The sequence below is a fragment of the Triticum urartu genome, chromosome 3 (genome assembly GCF_003073215.2).
Source record: "Triticum urartu cultivar G1812 chromosome 3, Tu2.1, whole genome shotgun sequence".
Taxonomy (NCBI): Eukaryota; Viridiplantae; Streptophyta; class Magnoliopsida; order Poales; family Poaceae; genus Triticum; species Triticum urartu.
Window position 1 is genome coordinate 723251594 of NC_053024.1, and position 19408 is coordinate 723271001.

Below are 19408 nucleotides of genomic sequence, written 5' to 3' on the forward strand. Positions count from 1 at the left end.
TTACATTGTGATGTTTGGCACACCCAAAGCACTCCTACGACATCCGGGAGTTACACGATCTCATGGTCTAAGGAAATGATACTTGACATTGGAAAAGCTCTAGCAAACGAACTACACGATCTTGTGCTATGCTTAGGATTGGGTCTTGTCCATCACATCATTCTCCTAATGATGTGATCCCGTTTATCAATGACATCTAATGTCCATAGTCAGGAAACCATGACTATCTGTTGATCAACGAGCTAGTCAACTAGAGGCTCACTAGGGACATGTTGTGGTCTATGTATTCACACATGTATTACGATTTCCGGATAACACAATTATAGCATGAACAATAGACAATTATCATGAACAAGGAAATATAATAATAACCATTTTATTATTGCCTCTAGGGCATATTTCCAACACCCCTCTGGTAGGTCTTTGCCCCTAGTGCCTCCTGGTAATGTCCAACAACGACGTATTTTATTTTTATTTTTTGGTCCCTAGAAATATCATTTTTTACTAAATCCAAAAACACTAAAAAACTATCACTTCCCACTAGATTAATATTTTAGTCCAATAAATTTAAAAATATGTACCGAAACTATGTAAAAGTGGTATGCATATAACATGAACATAACAAAAAATATCGATACGTCAGAGATGTATCACGGAGCCTTAAAAGAACATGTGCAGAAGTATCGAACAACACACCTGGTAGTGTCAAACACATTCCGAATTTAAATGGGTAAGTGGGAAAAACACTTCCCCCAAATTAAGATGCCTCAATGCAGGAGTACTTCAGAAACACGTCACTCGGAGCTACGTTTCATATTCTTTCTTGTAAGGCATTTGAAGACTCGGTGGACGCGGCGGATGTGACACGTAATACACAACCGCATACTCATGACCATTGGTATTACATCTGGGGGACCGAGATATATAAACCCTGCCAATTCTATGCCTTCTATTTCAGAGAGATTCAAGTGCATCAGGCTTACTATTTGCTTGGAAATCAAAAAACTATGTAGGTCAAGGTCTCTAGATGATTAATGCTTCATGACAAACTTAATACTAGAAATATGCTCAACTGAAGACACTACAAAGTTGAGAGGGGAACAAATTGTATTCTCTGTGGGCTTGGATACTGAAGAAACCATAGAACATATGATCTTTTTCTTGCACCTTCAGTACTCACTGCTGGAACTATCTTGGGATTTGTTGGCCGAATCAGCGCACAAGATTTGATTGGGCGCCACATCTCAAGAACTCATGGGCACACCCCTTATTCAGGGAAGTCTTTCTTCTTGCCTCATGGAGCATCTGGAAGGAAAGAAACAACAAAAAGAATTCAAGGCATCCCCTGCCCCCAACCACCACCACCTCCAAGATCTAAATCATGGCTTAGTAGATTTATCCTTGACTTCTCTCTCCTTCCCTATAGGCTTAAGGATAAACACAACCCTTTTATTTCTAGCTTTGTTTCTTCCTTCCAATAATTTTGGTCTTATCCCAAAAGTGGCTAGATACTTGTAAATCTTGATGTACATTTTTTATTTAATTGAAATGACATAGCTAGTGAGACACTCTATCACTGTTTTCAGTAAAAAAAACACTTCCCTGAAAGTGTCCTTTGGCACCTGGTGGTACCGGCCTATCCAAAAACACCTATGGGATCCAAATACCTTACGGGTTCGTACATGATTGCTTGGAGGTCCCAGATATCAAAACACACGTGATTGCCACAAAATAATCAAGCAACTACACAGTATGAAACCAAGGATAGTGATATCTTGGCAGCATTCTGAGTAAGTCCTCGGTCCGGGGTTCCGCTCGAAGAAGCATCATACCTAATAGAGCACCCTAATTGGAAATGTCTCAGCAGTGCACGGCTAAGTCTCAGCTCAGATATTCTCGAAATTTCTCACAATAGCGGACCTATAGTATAACTGGTTAGTGGAGCTAAACCGTACTAGTAGCTTGGAAGTTCTGAACATGAAAACACTTAGAGACACTGGGCCTAACAGAGCACCTCTGAATGTCAACTGATCGGTAGTTTGGAGAAACATCTCGATAACTACAGATCAACGCCTAGGGTTCCAAATAGTTCGCTCAACATTTCTCTCAACTCAACCGGTTCAGTAGTACCAGCCGGCCGGTCCAATATCACTAGTTATATACTTAATTGACGGAAATGAGAGAAGATGAGTGACAATGTTGAGGGGTAGCTTCCTTAGTTTTTTCCCAAGTGCCCATCCATATATCTAATTGTCGTGCCTATCTAGTATGTGACGGCGAGATCCCTCGGGGGCAGGCCCATAATAAGGATTAGGCGCAGCAGGCCTGAACGACCTGGATCCACTTTTGGAAGCTACTTGTGTGGGTTGGCATTGTTGGAATTTTGCTAGTAGGCCTTTGGCCCAAAGCCTAACTAAAATTCTGAAATTCTCTTGGCCCATTCATGCATACATGTGAGTGGAGTGAGTGAGGCTAAAGTTTAGTCTCACCTCATAAGTTGAGAGAGAGTTGCACCTCTTTATAAGGTGAGCTCTTCTACCACTTGTATGAGCATGAAAAGAGGAGACCTACATGCGCGCTCCTCCTCCTCGCTCGTCGCGCCGCGCCACGCCGCGGGATTGAGCCGAGCCAAGGACAGAGCTATGCACGTTGTCTATATTTTTGCTGCACGGGAAAATTAATGAGTCATTAACATTAATTAATAATTAACGGACGCGTTAATTACTGAACCGTTTCCAATTCTTTTGGATCGTGACGACTCGGACGTGGGGTTTACTCCCACGACCTACCCGGCCCGCACTATATAGTCAGGCAGACGTCTACCCTAGCTGCGGCCGCTTCGTATGGTTTCTCGCCACCGTTCCAGATCCCTCCTTCCGGCGTGCACCACAAGGAGGGACACCAGGCCTTCGAAACCCCGCCTCTCGTGATCATGTACGGGAGAGGGGCGATCAGGTTTTTGGGGAGCGCACTCGCACGACTGGTGGCAGCGACGACTTTGCGAACGACGACTTCTTCCCCGACCTCGGCAACCTCATCCTCGACGACATGGGTGACAACGTCAACACCGGCGGTGCTGCACCCGCTGCACCATATGTGATTCTATCCTTCTTGTTTGAGATCGTGGTAGAATTCATGTTTCTAGTATGTTCCCTAGATGTGATCAGTTCATCTACTACGCTAGTTCGCATGATTAGTTTAATCTCTGCTATTGCTGTCATGATCTATTTCCTATTTATTTGGATTAAATCTCGTAGTAATTTGCTTATAGGCAATTTACTCCGAGTGGTTTTGCTGCGCATCTGAAGCCGTCTGCCTTTAAGGGGGCGCAATATAAGAGGTGGCGCACGAGAGCAGTCTACTGGTTTCAGACCATGGGCTGCTATGACGCCACCAAGGGCAAGGCTGAGGGCGATCTTAATCCAGCATAGCTGGAAGCTTTTGAGAAGATCGATATTCTCTTTAAAGGCGCTCTTCTGAGTGTTCTTGGTGACTCCATTGTGGATTCGTATATGTCGTTTGACAACGGCAAGGACATGTGGGCTGCGCTTGAGGCCAAGTTTGGTGCCTCGGACGCCGGCAGCGAGTTGTACGTCATGGAGCAATTCTATGACTACAAGATGACTGATGAGCGCCCTGTTGTACAACAGGCTCATGAGATACAGTCGCTCGCAAAAGAACTGGAGTACTTCAAGTGTGTGTTGCCGGACAAATTTGTTGCCGGAGGCATCATTGCCAAGCTTCCACCTTCGTGGAACAATTTTGCGACTTCCCTGAAACACAAGAGACAGGAGTTTTCCGTTGCGGATCTCATTGGTACTCTTGATGTTGAAGAGAAGGCGAGAGCAAAGGACACACGTGCTCGAGTTGCTGAGGGAGGTTCTAGTGCCCACATGGCACAGAAGAAGAACTTCCAGCCCAACAAGTTCAAAAATAACAAGAACAAAACTCAGGGCAAAGGCAAGTTTGATACAAAGAACAAGCCATCACATTCTACCAACTTCAAGAAGAATTCTCATAAGAAGGGGAAGGGACTTTGCCATGTCTGCGGTGATCCTAATCACTGGGCTCCGAAGTGTCCTAATCGCTTTGAGGAGCGTGAACATGAGAAGAGCGGCAAGTCCGCTAATGTTGTCATCGGTGATACTGATATGAAGGAATCAGGGTACGGTATTTTTCCTACCATCCTTTCAGTATTCCAATCTCCTGATTGGTTAATTGATACCGGTGCCAATGTACATGTTTGTGCTGATGCCTCCATGTTTTCTTCTTACCAGGCTACAGGAACTTCACCCGTGCTGATGGGGAACGTGTCACATGCCATCGTTCGAGGTGCTGGTACGGTCGATCTGAAGTTTACTTCGGGGAAGACCGTGCGTCTGAAGAACGTTCATCATGTGCCGTCCATCAATAAAAATCTCGTTAGCGGTTCCCGTTTATGTCGAGATGGTTTTAAGTTGGTTTTTGAATCCAATAAAGTTGTAATTTCTAAGTGTGGACAATTTGTTGGAAAAGGCTATGAGTGCGGAGGCTTGTTCCACCTATCTTTGTCAGATATTTGCACTAAAGTTATTAATAATGTTTGCCACAATAATGAGTCTGATATTTGGCATTCACGACTTTGTCATATTAACTTTGGTTGCATGACGCGGCTAGCCAATATGAATTTAATTCCGAAAATCTCTACTGTCAAAGGCTCCAAGTGCCAAGTATGTGTGCAAGCTAAGCAACCTCGCAAGTCCCATAAGACTGCAGAGGCAAGAGACTTGCCGCCACTAGAGCTTATACATTCAGATCTTTGTGAGATGAATGGCATGTTGACAAAAGGTGGAAAGAGATACTTCATGACATTGATTGATGACTCCACTAGATATTGTTATGTGTATCTTCTGAAATCAAAAGATGAGGCTTTGACTTTCTTCAAAAACTATAAAGCTGAGGCAGAGAACCAACTTGATCGAAAAATTAAACGGCTTAGGTCCGACCGTGGTGGAGAGTATTTTTCCAATGAATTTGATCTGTTTTGTGCGAAACATGGTATAATCCATGAGAGGACGCCTCCCTACTCACCCCAGTCAAATGGGGTAGCCTAAAGAAAGAACCGAACTCTAACTGATATGGTTAACACCATGTTAGACACTTCGGGTCTATCCAAGGAATGGTGGGGGAAGGCGCTAATGACTGCGTGTCATGTCCTAAACCGAGTTCCCACAAAGCATAAGACCATGACTCCATTTGAGGAATGGGAAAGGAAAAGGTTGAAACTCTCTTACCTACGTACTTGGGGTTGTTTGGCGAAAGTCAATATACCAATTCCCAAGAAGCGCAAGCTTGGACCAAAAACCGTGGATTGTGTTCTTCTGGGCTATGCTTTTCATAGCATCGGCTATAGATTTTTGATAATAAAATCTGAGGTATCCGACATGCATGTTGGTACGATTATGGAGTCGAATGACGCAACTTTCTTTGAGAACATATTTCCTATGAAGGATATGTCGAGTTCATCAAATCAGGAGATACCTACTCCATCTAGTGAGGAATTCGTTGTAATTCCTGAACCCACCATTGCGATGGAACATGTTGAGAATCCCATTGAGGGTGACAATGGAATTCCTGTGAGGAGTAAGAGACAGAGGACTGCAAAGTCCTTTGGTGATGATTTCATTGTGTACCTTGTGGATGACACACCCAGGACTATTTCAGAAGCCTATGCATCTCCTGATGCTGACTACTGGAAGGAAGCTGCTCATAGCGAGATGGATTCCATCTTAGCTAACGAAACCTGGGAGATCACTGACCGTCCTTATGGGTGCAAACCTGTAGGATGTAAGTGGGTGTTCAAGAAGAAGCTTAGACCTGATGGTACGATTGAAAAGTACAAGGCACGGCTTGTGGCCAAGGGTTATACCCAGAAAGAAGGTGAAGACTTCTTTGATACTTACTCACCCGTGGCTAGATTGACCACAATTTGGGTGCTACTATCACTGGCTGCCTCACATGGTCTTCTCGTTCATCAAATGGACGTTAAGACGGGTTTCCTCAATGGAGAGTTGAAGGAGGAAATTTACATGGATCAGCCAGATGGTTTTGTAGTACCTGGTTAGGAAGGAAAGGTGTGCAAGTTATTAAAGTCTTTATATGGCCTTAAACAAGCTCCTAAGGAGTGGCATGAGAAGTTCGAAAGAACATTAACTGCTGCCGGCTTTGTAGTAAACGATGGTGACAAGTGTGTGTACTATCGCTATGGTGGGGGCGAAGGAATTATTCTTTTTCTATATGTCGACGACATATTGATCTTTGGAACCAAACTTGATTTAATCAAGGAGGTTAAGGATTTCTTATCTCGCTGTTTTGAGATGAAGGATCTAGGAGTAGCTGATGTTATCTTAAACATCAAGCTGTTGAGAGATGAGAATGGTGGGATCACACTGCTTCAGTCTCACTATGTGGAAAAGGTCTTGAGTCGTTTTGGGTATAGCGACTGCACGCCTTCTCCAACTCCATATGATGCTAGTGTGTTGCTTCGAAAGAATCGACGGATTCCTAGAGATCAACTGAGGTATTCTCAGATTATTGGCTCGCTTATGTATTTGGGGCGAGTGCCACAAGGCCTGACATCTCTTTTGCTGTGAGCAAGCTGAGTCGGTTTGTGTCAAAACCGGGAGATGATCATTGGCATGCGCTTGAGAGAGTTATGCGCTATTTGAAAGGCACCGCGAGCTATGGGATTCACTACAGCGGGTATCCAAGGGTACTGGAGGGTTATAGTGACTCAAACTGGATATCTGATGTTGATGAGATTAAGACCACAAGTGGTTATGTTTTTACACTTGGTGGTGGCGCTGTTTCCTGGAAGTCTTGCAAGTAGACCATCTTAACGAGGTCAACTATGGAAGCAGAACTCACAGCATTAGACACTGCCACTGTTGAAGCAGAGTGGCTTCGTGAGCTCTTGATGGACTTACCTATGGTTGAAAAACCAATACCCCCTATCCTGATGAACTGTGATAATCAAACTGTGATCGTCAAGATAAACAGTTCTAAGGACAATATGATGTCCTCAAGGCATGTGAAGAGGAGACTGAAATCTGTCAGAAAATTGAGAAACTCTGGAGTTATTATGTTGGATTATATCCAAACATCGAAAAACTTGGCAGATCCCTTCACAAAGGGTCTATCACGTAATGTGATAGATAATGCATCGATGGAGATGGGTTTGAGACCCACCGCATGAGTTGTCCATAGTGGTAACCCACTCTATGTGATCGGAGATCCCGTGAAGTAGAAGTGGGAGACAAGCTGTTGGTCAGCTGGGAGGAGAGTATCCCTATATTAACTATCCCACTCCGTGAAGATGCAATACTCTTCTGATCTGGATGGTAGGTTGATACTTATCTTAATGTCTTCCAAGTGGCTTATTCGGGTAAGCAGAGGTGTTGTCCTGCAGAACATCTTCTGAAGAACACACCTATATGAATTTGACTGTTAACGTGGCAGTCTGTGAGAATTGGGTGTTCTCTAATAAATTCATGAAAGGCCCTGGAGTATGAAGTATACGCTCCACCCGCGGGGAAGCCTTGCGGCGGCCCAGTATCGGTCAAGAATTTGTGTGAAACTAGTTTCACAGAAAACTTGTAGTTCAAGGCATAGTCCACTATTCAAGTTGTGATCTAGTGTAGCATAAATTTCTAAGTGGTAGTTCAACTTCACAGTCTCCACTAAGCACCGGTATATAAACAATGTTTTGGAACTAAATGATGAGATGTGCCAATGAGACTTTGTGGGGGATTGTTGGAATTTTGCTAGTAGGCCTTTGGCCCAAAGCCCAACTAAAATTCTGAAATTCTCTTGGCCCATTCATGCACACATGTGAGTGGAGTGAGTGAGGCTAAAGTTTAGTCCCACCTCATAAGTTGAGAGAGAGTTGCACCTCTTTATAAGGTGAACTCTTCTACCACTTGTATGAGCATGAGAAGAGAAGACCTACACGCTCGCCTCACCACGCCACGCCTCGCCTCGCCTCGTCACGACGCGCCACGGGTTGCGGGATTGAGCCGAGCCGAGGACAGAGCTATGCACGTCGTCTATATTTTTGCTGCACGGGAAAATTAATGAGTCATTAATTAATAATTAACGGATACGTTAATTACTGAACCGTTTCCGATTCTTTTGGATCGTGACGACTCAGACGTGGAGTTTACTCCCATGACCTATCCGACCCACACTATATAGTCAGGCAGACGTCTACCCTAGCTGCGGCCTCTTCGTATGGTTTCTCGCCACCGTTCCAGATCATTGCATCGCCAAGCAAGTCTTCTCCATCCCTCCTTCCGGCGTGCACCGCAAGGAGGGACAGCAGGCCTCTGGAACCCCGCCTCTCGTGATCCTGTACGGAAGAGGGGCGATCAGGTTTTTGGGGAACGCACTCGCGCGACTGCTGGCAGCGACGACTTCGCGAACGACGACTTCTTCCCCGACCTCGGCAACCTCATCCTCGACGACATGGGCGACAACGTCAACACCGGCGGTGCTGCACCCGCTGCACCGTATGCGATTCTATCCTTCTTGTTCGAGATCGTGGTAGAATTCATGTTTCTAGTATGTTCCCTAGATGTGATCTGTTCATCTACTATGCTAGTTCGCATGATTAGTTTAATCTCTGCTATTGCTGTCATGATCTATTTCCTATTTATTCAGATTAAATCTCGTAGTAATTTGCTCATATTTCCAACAGGCATCATGCAGCTCATCCGGCTAACCTACATGACGTCCATGCGACTGGACCTGTAGTGGGTTATCAAGACAGACGTTACAAACGAAATCATCAAGTTAACTTCATTGAAGTGCAGTAAAGCGAATAGTAATAACCATCATCATGGGACATTATTCGTGCGTGGCTTATACGATCGTTGTACTCCCCTCCTTATACCTCTGGTTAGCTTGAACTGCCCCAACCTTTCTCCATTGAAAAGAACTGAAAATGTGACAAAATTGATCATATTCATAACCATATCAATCCACTACTGTGCAAAGCCCAGCTTACCCATCATGGCCTGAAGATAGGACCACTCAAGTCTGTCACAAGCTTTCATCATATCAAACTTCTTAGCACAAAAAATGTATGTAAGCATTCGTAGACACATATGATGTTGTTAGTTATTAACCTTCCTAGCACAAATGTTGATTGTTCATCGAAAATAATATCAAGCAAAATAATCTTAAGTTTGTTGGCTACCACCTTGGATGCTATCTTGTAAAGAAATTTGCAGAGACTAATAGGTCTGGAATGTGTCAAAAGGCATGGGTTCGTTACCTTCGGGATTAGTACGAGGACCGTGTCATTAATACATTCCCCAAAACACCACCTTTGAAACCTCATCACCACATATGTCCCACTGCCTTTGATAAAAATGCGCTAGGAAGCCAGCATATCCGGGTGCCTTGGTGGGGAACATCTGGAATAAAGCTTTTTTCAACTTCTTCCTTTGTGTATGGTGCACATAGGGTCGTGTTCATCACCTGTGTTACCTTGTGCGGTACATGCAAGAGGACTTGATCAACTCCCTGGACCCCTTCTGACGAATATAGGTTCTTATAGAATTCGGAGACCATTTGTTTCAATACAGTTGGATCATCTACCCAAACTCCGAGGGCATTAGAGAGCGCGTGGATCATATTTTTCTTTCGCATCAAGCTCGCGCTCATATGCAAGAACATTGTATTTCTATCCCCCGCCGAGAGCCAATCTAGCCTAGATCGTTGTCTCCACATAATCTCTTTGTGGTGATAAAGTTCCACTAGCTTCTCATCGATTTTGATCCTTGCGTGAATAGGGGAGGTTCTTGCAGGAACATTGCACAAGTTCGCCAATTCCCCCTTGAGCAGTTTTATATGCTTTCGGATGCTGCCAAAGGTGTCCAAATTCCACTCCGAAAGGATTTTTGAGAGTGCCAAAAGCTTCCCGCGAAGGCCATATGCCCAAATTTAGAGACTTTCTGGAGAAGGAGTTTCTCTCGAAAGATGTGAGTGGGAGGAAAGTAGAACTTGATGAGGTAACTGTACCTGCTCCCTTATTGGAAAGTAGTACATCACAGAAAACTGTTTCTGCAACACCTACACCAATTAGTGAGGAAGCTAATGATAATGATCATGAAACTTCAGGACAAGATACTACTGAACCTCGTAGATCAACCAGAGTAAGAACCGCACCAGAGTGGTACGGTAATCCTGTTCTGGAAATCATGCTGCTAGATCATGATGAACCTACGAACTATGAAGAAGCGATGGTGAGCCCAGATTCCGCAAAATGGCTTGAAGCCATGAAATCTGAGATGGGATCCATGTATGAGAACAAAGTATGGACTTTGGTTGACTTGCCCGATGATCGGCGAGCAATTGAGAATAAATGGATCTTCAAGAAGAAGACTGACGCTAACGGTAATATTACTGTCTACAAAGCTCGACTTGTCGCAAAAGGTTTTCGACAAGTTCAAGGGGTTGACTACGATGAGACCTTCTCACCCGTAGCGATGCTTAAGTCTGTCCGAATCATGTTAGCAATTGCCGCATTTTATGATTATGAGATTTGGCAGATGGATGTCAAAACTGCATTCCTGAATGGATTTCTGGAAGAAGAGTTGTATATGATGCAACCGGAAGGTTTTGTTGATCCAAAGGGAGCTAACAAAGTGTGCAAGCTCCAACGATCCATTTATGGACTGGTGCAAGCCTCTCGGAGTTGGAATAAACGCTTTGATAGTGTGATCAAAGCATTTGGGTTTATACAGACTTTCGGAGAAGCCTGTATTTACAAGAAAGTGAGTGGGAGCTCTGTAGCATTTCTGATATTATATGTGGATGACATATTACTGATTCGAAATGATATAGAATTTCTGGATAGCATAAAGGGATACTTGAATAAGAGTTTTTCAATGAAGGACCTCGGTGAAGCTGCTTACATATTAGGCATAAAGATCTATAAAGATAGATCAAGACGCTTAATTGGACTTTCACAAAGCACATACCTTGACAAGATTTTGAGGAAGTTCAAAATGGATCAAGCAAAGAAAGGGTTCTTGCCTGTGTTACAAGGTGTGAAGTTGAGTCAGACTCAATGCCCGACCACTGCAGAAGATAGAGAGAAAATGAAAGATGTTCCCTATGCTTCAGCAATAGGCTCTATCATGTATGCAATGCTGTGTACCAGACCTGATGTGTGCCTTGCTATAAGTTTAGCAGGGAGGTACCAAAGTAATCCAGGAGTGGATCACTGGACAACGGTCAAGAACATCCTGAAGTACCTGAAAAGGCCTAAGGATATGTTTCTCGTATATGGAGGTGATAAAGAGCTCATTGTAAACGGTTACGTTGATGCAAGCTTTGACACTGATCCGGACGATTCTAAATCGCAAACCGGATACGTGTTTACATTAAACGGTGGAGCTGTCAGTTGGTGCAGTTCTAAACAAAGCGTTGTGGCGGGATCTACATGTGAAGCGGAGTACCTAGCTGCTTCGGAAGCAGCAAACGAAGGAGTCTGGATGAAGGAGTTCATATCCGATCTAGGTGTCATACCTAGTGCATCGGGTCCAATGAAAATCTTTTGTGACAATACTGGTGCAATTGCCTTGGCAAAGGAATCCAGATTTCACAAAAGAACCAAGCACATCAAGAGACGCTTCAATTCCATCCGGGATCTAGTCCAGGTGGGAGACATAGAGATTTGCAAGATACATACGGATCTGAATGTAGCAGACCCATTGACTAAGCCTCTTCCACGAGCAAAACTTGATCAGCACCAAGGCTCCATGGGTGTTAGAATCATTACTGTGTAATCTAGATTATTGACTCTAGTGCAAGTGGGAGACTGAAGGAAATATGCCCTAGAGGCAATAATAAAGTTATTATTTATTTCCTTATATCATGATAAATGTTTATTATTCATGCTAGAATTGTATTAACCGGAAACATAGTACATGTGTGAATACATAGACAAACAAAGTGTCACTAGTATGCCTCTACTTGACTAGCTCGTTAATCAAAGATGGTTGTGTTTCCTAACCATAGACAAAGAGTTGTTATTTGATTAACGGGATCACATCATTAGTTGAATGATCTGATTGACATGACCCATTCCATTAGCTTAGCACCCGATCGTTTAGTATGTTGCTATTGCTTTCTTCATGACTTATACATGTTCCTATGACTATGAGATTATGCAACTCCCGTTTACCGGAGGAACACTTTGTGTGCTACCAAACGTCACAACGTAACTGGGTGATTATAAAGGAGCTCTACAGGTGTCTCCAAAGGTACATGTTGGGTTGGCGTATTTCGAGATTAGGATTTGTCACTCCGTTTGACGGAGAGGTATCTCTGGGCCCTCTCGGTAATACACATCACATAAGCCTTGCAAGCATTGCAACTAATGTGTTAGTTGTGAGATGATGTATTACGGAACGAGTAAAGAGACTTGCCGGTAACGAGATTGAACTAGGTATTGGATACCGACGATCGAATCTCGGGCAAGTAACATACCGATGACAAAGGGAACAACGTATGTAGTTATGCGGTCTGACCGATAAAGATCTTCGTAGAATATGTAGGAGCCAATATGGGCATCCAGGTCCCGCAATTGGTTATTGACCGGAGACATGTCTCGGTCATGTCTACATTGTTCTCGAACCGTAGGGTCCGCACGCTTAAAGTTACGATGACAGTTTCATTATGAGTTTATGTATTTTGATGTACCGAAGGTTGTCCGGAGTCCCGGATGTGATCACGGACATGACGAGGAGTCTCGAAATGGTCGAGACATAAAGATCGATATATTGGACGACTATATTCGGACACCGGAATTGTTCCGGGTGATTTCGGATAAAACCGGAGTGCCGGAGGGGTTACCGGAACCCCCCGGGGAAGTAATGGGCCTTATTGGGTCTGAGGGGAGAGAGAGGGCAGCAGCCCAAGAGGTGGCGCCCCCCCCCTCATGGGGAGTCTGAATAGGACTAGGAGGGGGGGGGGGGGCGCGGCCCCCCTTTCCCTCTCCCTCTCCCTTTCTTTCCTTCCCCCTCCCTATTCCTAGTTGGACTAGGAAAGGGGAGTCCTACTCCCACTAGGAGAAGGACCCCCCCTCTCCTTGGCGCACCCAAGGGCCGGCCGGCCTCCCCCTTGCTCCTTTATATACGGGGGCAGGGGGCACCCTAGAACACACAAGTTGATCTTCGTGATCATTCCTTAGCCGTGTGCGGTGCCCCCCTCCATGATATTACACCTCGATCATATTGTAGCGGTGCTTAGGCGAAGCCCTGCGACGGTTAAACATCAAGATCATCACCACGCCGTCGTGCTGACGAAACTCCTCCCCGAAGCTTTGCTGGATCGGAGCCCGGGGTGCGTCATCGAGCTTTACGTGTGTCAAGAACTCGGAGGTGCCGGAGTAACGGTGCTTGGATCGGTTGGACCGGGAAGACGTACGACTACTTCCTCTACGTTGCGTCAACGCTTCCGCTTCGGTCTACGAGGGTACGTATACAACACTCTCCCCTCTCATTGCTGTGCATCACCATGATCTTGCGTGTGCATAGGAATTTTTTTGAAATTACTACGTTCCCCAACACTTTTTTTCTCAGAAGTCCAAAAACGGCCTTGATAGCCTAAATCGAGCAACATGCAAACATCAACCGTATCTTTGAATCGCTAGTTCTGAGCGTTACTGCGATTAGCAACTCCAACATTTTCTTCTGGGCATAACACTTCATTAAAATCCCCCAAGCATACCCACGGGAGAGGACTCAAAGTAGCTATCCCCATCGAAAGATCCCATGTTTGGTGTCGAAGGTTTGTTTGAGCTTCACCATAGTCCATATACACAGGTTAATCTCCATGGATCATGACCTCCCTCTTCTATCTTTGCATCTATATAATAAGCCGAATCACCCAAGATCTCAACTCGAATGGAATTATTCCAAAAAAAAAAACCAATGCCACCACTTCTACCTTGACCATCTACTGCATAACTTTTATCATATCCCAAAGTACTAGCTAGTGCTTATACACGTGTTCCACTAATCCGTGTTTCAACGATGCATAACACGGCAGGGACAAACTCCCTCGCGATATCGCGAAGTTCCCACTGCCGCAGCTTTGCCCACACCGTGACAGTTCCAGCAGAAATAACTCATTGGGCTCGGTGGCGACCATCCAGAGGGCCCGCCAAAATGCTTTTTGCTGTCAAGGTTGTGCCATCTTTACCGTCTTGACCTGTCCTGGTTCTCTTGGGATTTATCTTCAGAGGGGGACTCATAACTGTAGCTCCAGCTGGAACAATCGCTAACTGTAGCTCCAGCTGGAGCCATCATTGTTTGATCGAGACCAAAGGGTCTCTTCTACGAGTACTTTTGTTAAAAAACGTCAAGGTATACCGGAAGAAAATTTGGGCCTGCTTTCATTTAGGCCCAGCCTGGGTAAGGACACGGTCTGTGAACCGAACCATGTGATCGCCGTCACAACGGTTCGACCCCTGTGATCGCCGATCAGATGCCGATGCCGCAGAAGAGGCGCCGCCGCCGCAGGAGGTCTCCTCGCGAAGGACCCTCCCGCCGGCGCCGTGGTGAAGAAGGCGCATCATTATCTGGATCCCTTGTCCACTCGGATAGCAGCCGCACGACATCCAGCGCGCCGCCGTCCGGATCCTTGGACGAGCCGCCGGTCGCCTGGCCGGCCCGCCAGTCCAGGTACCATGAGATCCTCGCCTCGCGCCTCGCCCGGTTGCAGTTACAAGCCGGCGTCGCCGTCGACAGACCAAATCTTCCTTCGGATGAAATCGTCCAAATCCTCGCTCGTTCTAATTTCTATGACGATGAGCTGCGGGCTGCCCTAGTAGAATATCAAGCCCACAGGTTCTTGAGCGAACCCCAAGGACCAGATGTTGGAGATACATACTTTGGAGAGGACTCGGGCGATGATATCACTGCGGAGGAATTCGCCAAGTACTCCGGACAACTAAAGACTCGCAGACCTGCTGAAATTGACACTAAGACTGGACTGGATCAAGAGCAGTTGGACAGCCTCCTTGCCAAGTATAAACGTTATCGCTTCAAAGCTTACCTGGTTAGTCCCATATCACCACACCTATCTGTCTATCGCAATCAAGAATATACACCATCTTATCTACCTTATTCGTCTGTCCATCGATCTGTGTAGTTGTTGTTAGGAAAGCCTGTCGACGAGCTAGAAGAAGCTGCATTGGAATCCAAGTACCCTATGGAGCTTGCCTTGGAGAATGACTTCTTCTATCCTTGCCATCATGATAGCGCCTTTGGCTGGTATTTCGACTCCGACCTCTGTTTACTTGCAAACTTGAGCGACTACCAGCGGCTAGTCCTTCCTAACCGTGTAAGTATATCTGTGTATTCACAACTTTGAATTGAGTGATGCATATACACTTAATCTGTGCTCATGCGGCCAGTAACCAATTTCTTCTTCTCTTCTTACCTTTGAATGGGTGACCACAAATATTTCTCTAACTGCTTGGTTAGTTAATGAATGATGACTGCAATTTCTCATTGTTTTTATAGCTTGGCTTTGTGTGAGTAACCTCTTTGTTCCAGGGGCCTGAGGTTCTTGCCGAAATGCAAAAATAAAACTATGAACGTCACATCCTCTGGAGATTAAACACGGCTTAAAATATGTGTGTTTGCAATAAATTATGGAAAATCTCATAAACTGTGCAGGGTAGAAGGAAAAGACAAAAGAATTATAACCTTTTTCTTAGAGAAAAGGCACCGGCCGAGCCCGAGAAGAGTTCAAACCTGGCCTTACTTTGAATTAACAAAGCCATCAACCGGCCAGGATTACAAGGGCACCACATTACAGGTTAATCGAATGCAGAACAAAGCCGAAAGAAAGATACATGGCACAAGGCAGAATAACACAACGGCAGCACCATAGAGCCAAAGCACTAAGCAGCGATGCTGACGAGCAACACTACGCCGGCACCAACTACCCAACTAAGGGCACGGAAGGAGGGCACCGCTGTGCAAGTATCGAGCACCGACTGCATCAATAGGACAAACTTGGGCAACACTTGAGTTGTCTCCCCCGTCACAAAGGGCCACTACTCATTCAGCCAGGCTCGATGGGTGGCGCACCGGCGACCGGTAGAGTGGATCCCACAAGAACCCAACACAAGGTGACTAAGCTACCACAGGAGAAGCAGGATGAGCATACCCATGAACACGGATGACCAACCAAGCGAGCACCAACACCAGCAGCGGCAGAACGAAGCACCATACGCGAGCTGTTGAATGAAGGCGCAGCACCACGAAGAAGAGCAAAGAGGGCATCGAATTGCAATGGGTGAAGCTGAGCAGGATGCATCAAGAAGGCCAGGCCACCATGCACCGCCACCACACCACCATCATCCCCGCCACCAAGAGCAGTTCCCAGCCGCCACCTTCAAGAAGGAGCAAGACAACAGGGTGTCATCAACGCCCAGAACAGTGGAACACCAGCTTTCTCCATAGCTCTGGGAGGAGGCAGGAAGGAGAGGGTCCACCCCAAAGCCTCCAGGAAGGGAATCGGCGCCAAAGGCGTCGACTTTCCGGAGGCTGTCCCGCCGGTCAGGGGTTTCCCCCAGAACCTCGCACACCCGCCAGATTTGCCAGGCCTGCACCGAGGGACGACACCAGGGGCCGGTGTCGGCATGGATCGGGCAGATCAAAATGGGGCGGAGCATCTTCATGGAGCAACAGCAGGCTGCGAGGAGCCTCCGCCACACCTTCGCCCGCGACCTCCATGCCACCCGCGGGACCGTGGGAGGCTGCCCACGAGTGCAACCCGCCGCACGAGGCGCACCGCGCCCACTAGTCGGGGCCGCCGCCCCGGCGAGCCGAGGCCTTCCAACCAAGAGGAGGTGCCAGGTCCCTGCCACCACCTTCATCGGGGCCGCGCCCCCGCGGCGCAGGGCCCCTCAAGCCCGCGGCGGAGGGAAGGGAGAGGGAGGGGGGAATGCGGCGGCGATGGAAGGGTTGCCCTCGAGTTGCCTTAGAGGAGGCGGCCAGGAGGGGGGGGTGGGGTCCTAAAAAAATCACAAGCGGTCCACATGCAGACAACTCCCAAATACGAGTACCATACCTTTTTTTGTATGTGTAAACAGACTTTTGCCTGATATGCCGAGGCCCCATATATTTTACATGTTACAATACTGTTTTTTTTTGAATTTCTTGAAGTGTGAAAGTACTGTAACCAATAGTAACCACACACATATTAAGAGCATTCCCAACCCTTATACCCAGTGATTGTTATTCTCAGGACAGCTGTGATATGCTGCTTCCCTTTCTTTCTGGTGCAGGGTGGGAATGAGTATGAATATGACAGATGGAGTCAGTACAAAGCGTTTTATAACACCCCTGATGCTGATAGAGAGTATGTGCTGTACTGGGAAAAGATGGTCAAGGAAATGAAGGTATTCATGGTGCAATGATCAGCCAGTCCAAGTTTAAAACTTTGTTCAGTAAAAAAGAAATTGGACTAACAACCTTCTGTTCTTAACAGTGGCTTGAAAATCATGTGCTTAAAGATTTTCTGGAGGTACGCCTATATGACCTCTCAAAACCATGGAATGACAACTAATCTTGCATACGCATTGTAGCATCACAATAACTTCTCTGTTCTACTATTTAGTGGGAGCCAATGCGCCGTAAAGGTTTGTACCAATCAATTAAGATTGCCAATGGGTTCACCAACATTCATTTGGGTCTAGCATGTCATGGTTTCGAGGTATGATTCCTTTGTCGCTTGCTCATTTAGATGGTCAGCTCTAGTTATGATTATATCTAACAATCGCAATCTTTCGATTAAATTTAGGAGTATGTATTGAGGACTCGCCTTTATCGTCTGTTTGTTGAAGGTCTTGACCGTGCCTTTCTTGAGATTTGGAAGCGGGTCAATGAGGGTCAGGTCAGCATTGTACATCAGAACTAACAACAGTTTATGATTATTGATCGGGTTTGTCAATGCTTTCTAACCCTGTATATGCTTGGTGATGGTGTTGTCTTCTTTATTGGAAAACTTGTAGATGTGTTTCAGAGATGCTCTGCAGGATGTTTACAATGAGAATCCGGTTCCATTGCGCCAACATACTTTGAAGGCTGAGCTGGAGTGGCCCGGCGGTTTTTTGCAACTGGAGCGACAAGTAGGTTTCTTTTTTGTTCATAGGAGTTCTGTACGTGTTTTCATTTGTTAATTCGTGTCTCTTACGATGCAAATGCTTTAATCATCTTTCCTTGCAGTTCTGCCGGTGCACAGAAGGCATTAGTAAGGAAGTAAGTGTAAGTATAGTATGGTGTGGTCTAGCATCCATTGGAATCTGATGTCTCTCCTTGGTGTATGTATATAGCTCCCAGATGAAAGAGTCCAAGAGTTGATTGCACAGGAAATTAATTACAAGGTAGGTTGTAGATATTGATGGGCAAAAAATATTGTTTCCCCTTGCAGGTTTTGTATGTAATAATAGCTCATTCTTTTCTAATTTCAGCGTGCGTTGCCAAAGACGTATGCACAGTATGCCAGGAAGAAGCTCCAGGTTGCAGAAGTCTTGGGAATCATTCCCAGGGCCGAGATACCAGCGTAGCTAGCTGTGTTCGTTTGTTGCTGGCGACCGTGGTGATCTCTTGGCATTAGATGCCCATGTACATGTGGGCTTGTAAATATGACGTACGTACCCTTTGAGCAAATTGTTCATCTGTTACCCAGCTTATTAAAATGCGCCTCGAGTACTATGGAATTGTGGGATGGGATCTTTTATTAAAGAAAAAAAATTAGACACTGTAGTCATCAATAATGATCAGGTAAATAATTGACAAGGGTAGAAGTAAAATGGTCGGGGGGTGGGGGGCGGCTCTAGGGAAGTAAAGATCTAAATAACAATATGCGACAATATTTGTCTCCCGGCCGAAAGAACTCTCATTAGCCACCGCTCCTCTATTTTCCAATACCAATGACGATCCCCAGAGTCCACTGAGAGGTGAGAGCTCAATACCCTCGTAGCCTGCATGATGATGAGAGAACACCTGAAAAGCAATTGTGCCATGCGCCTCCTCCACCCTGACTTGCTCGCCATCTCCCTGGTCGCCGCCCTGCCTCTGCACAGCTCGCGGTCGCCCCTGGGCCCTGGCCACCTCCTTCCTACCTCCTCCCTGAACAGAAATTGTGCCACTATTTTTGTTTTTCTTTCTTTTGTCTGAAATGACAAGCTAAAAAGCATTTACCATTGTTTTGTGCTTTTGTGCAAAATGCCATGTTTAAAATCATTAATTGTTCCTGATGAAAATCAGGAGTGTTACTGCCTGCGGATCGTCTTTAGCCACAACCCCTTCAGCCGGTTTTAGCTTTGGACGCCACCCAC

The 19408-nt window shown here is 45.8% G+C and overlaps 1 protein-coding gene across 1 annotated transcript; it reads left to right on the forward strand.

Moving 5' to 3' along the window:
* The first annotated feature begins 770 nt into the window (after positions 1–770).
* On the forward strand, positions 771–18341 carry LOC125547319. The gene is made up of 10 exons (XM_048711241.1): positions 771–860; positions 2128–2140; positions 3411–3414; positions 14667–15111; positions 15205–15396; positions 17354–17467; positions 17557–17592; positions 17686–17781; positions 17869–17961; positions 18091–18341. Exons 1-10 carry the CDS (start codon positions 771–773, stop codon positions 18115–18117), a joined length of 1110 nt encoding a protein of 369 aa, XP_048567198.1. The 3' UTR covers positions 18118–18341.
* Positions 18342–19408: the final 1067 nt, after the last annotated feature.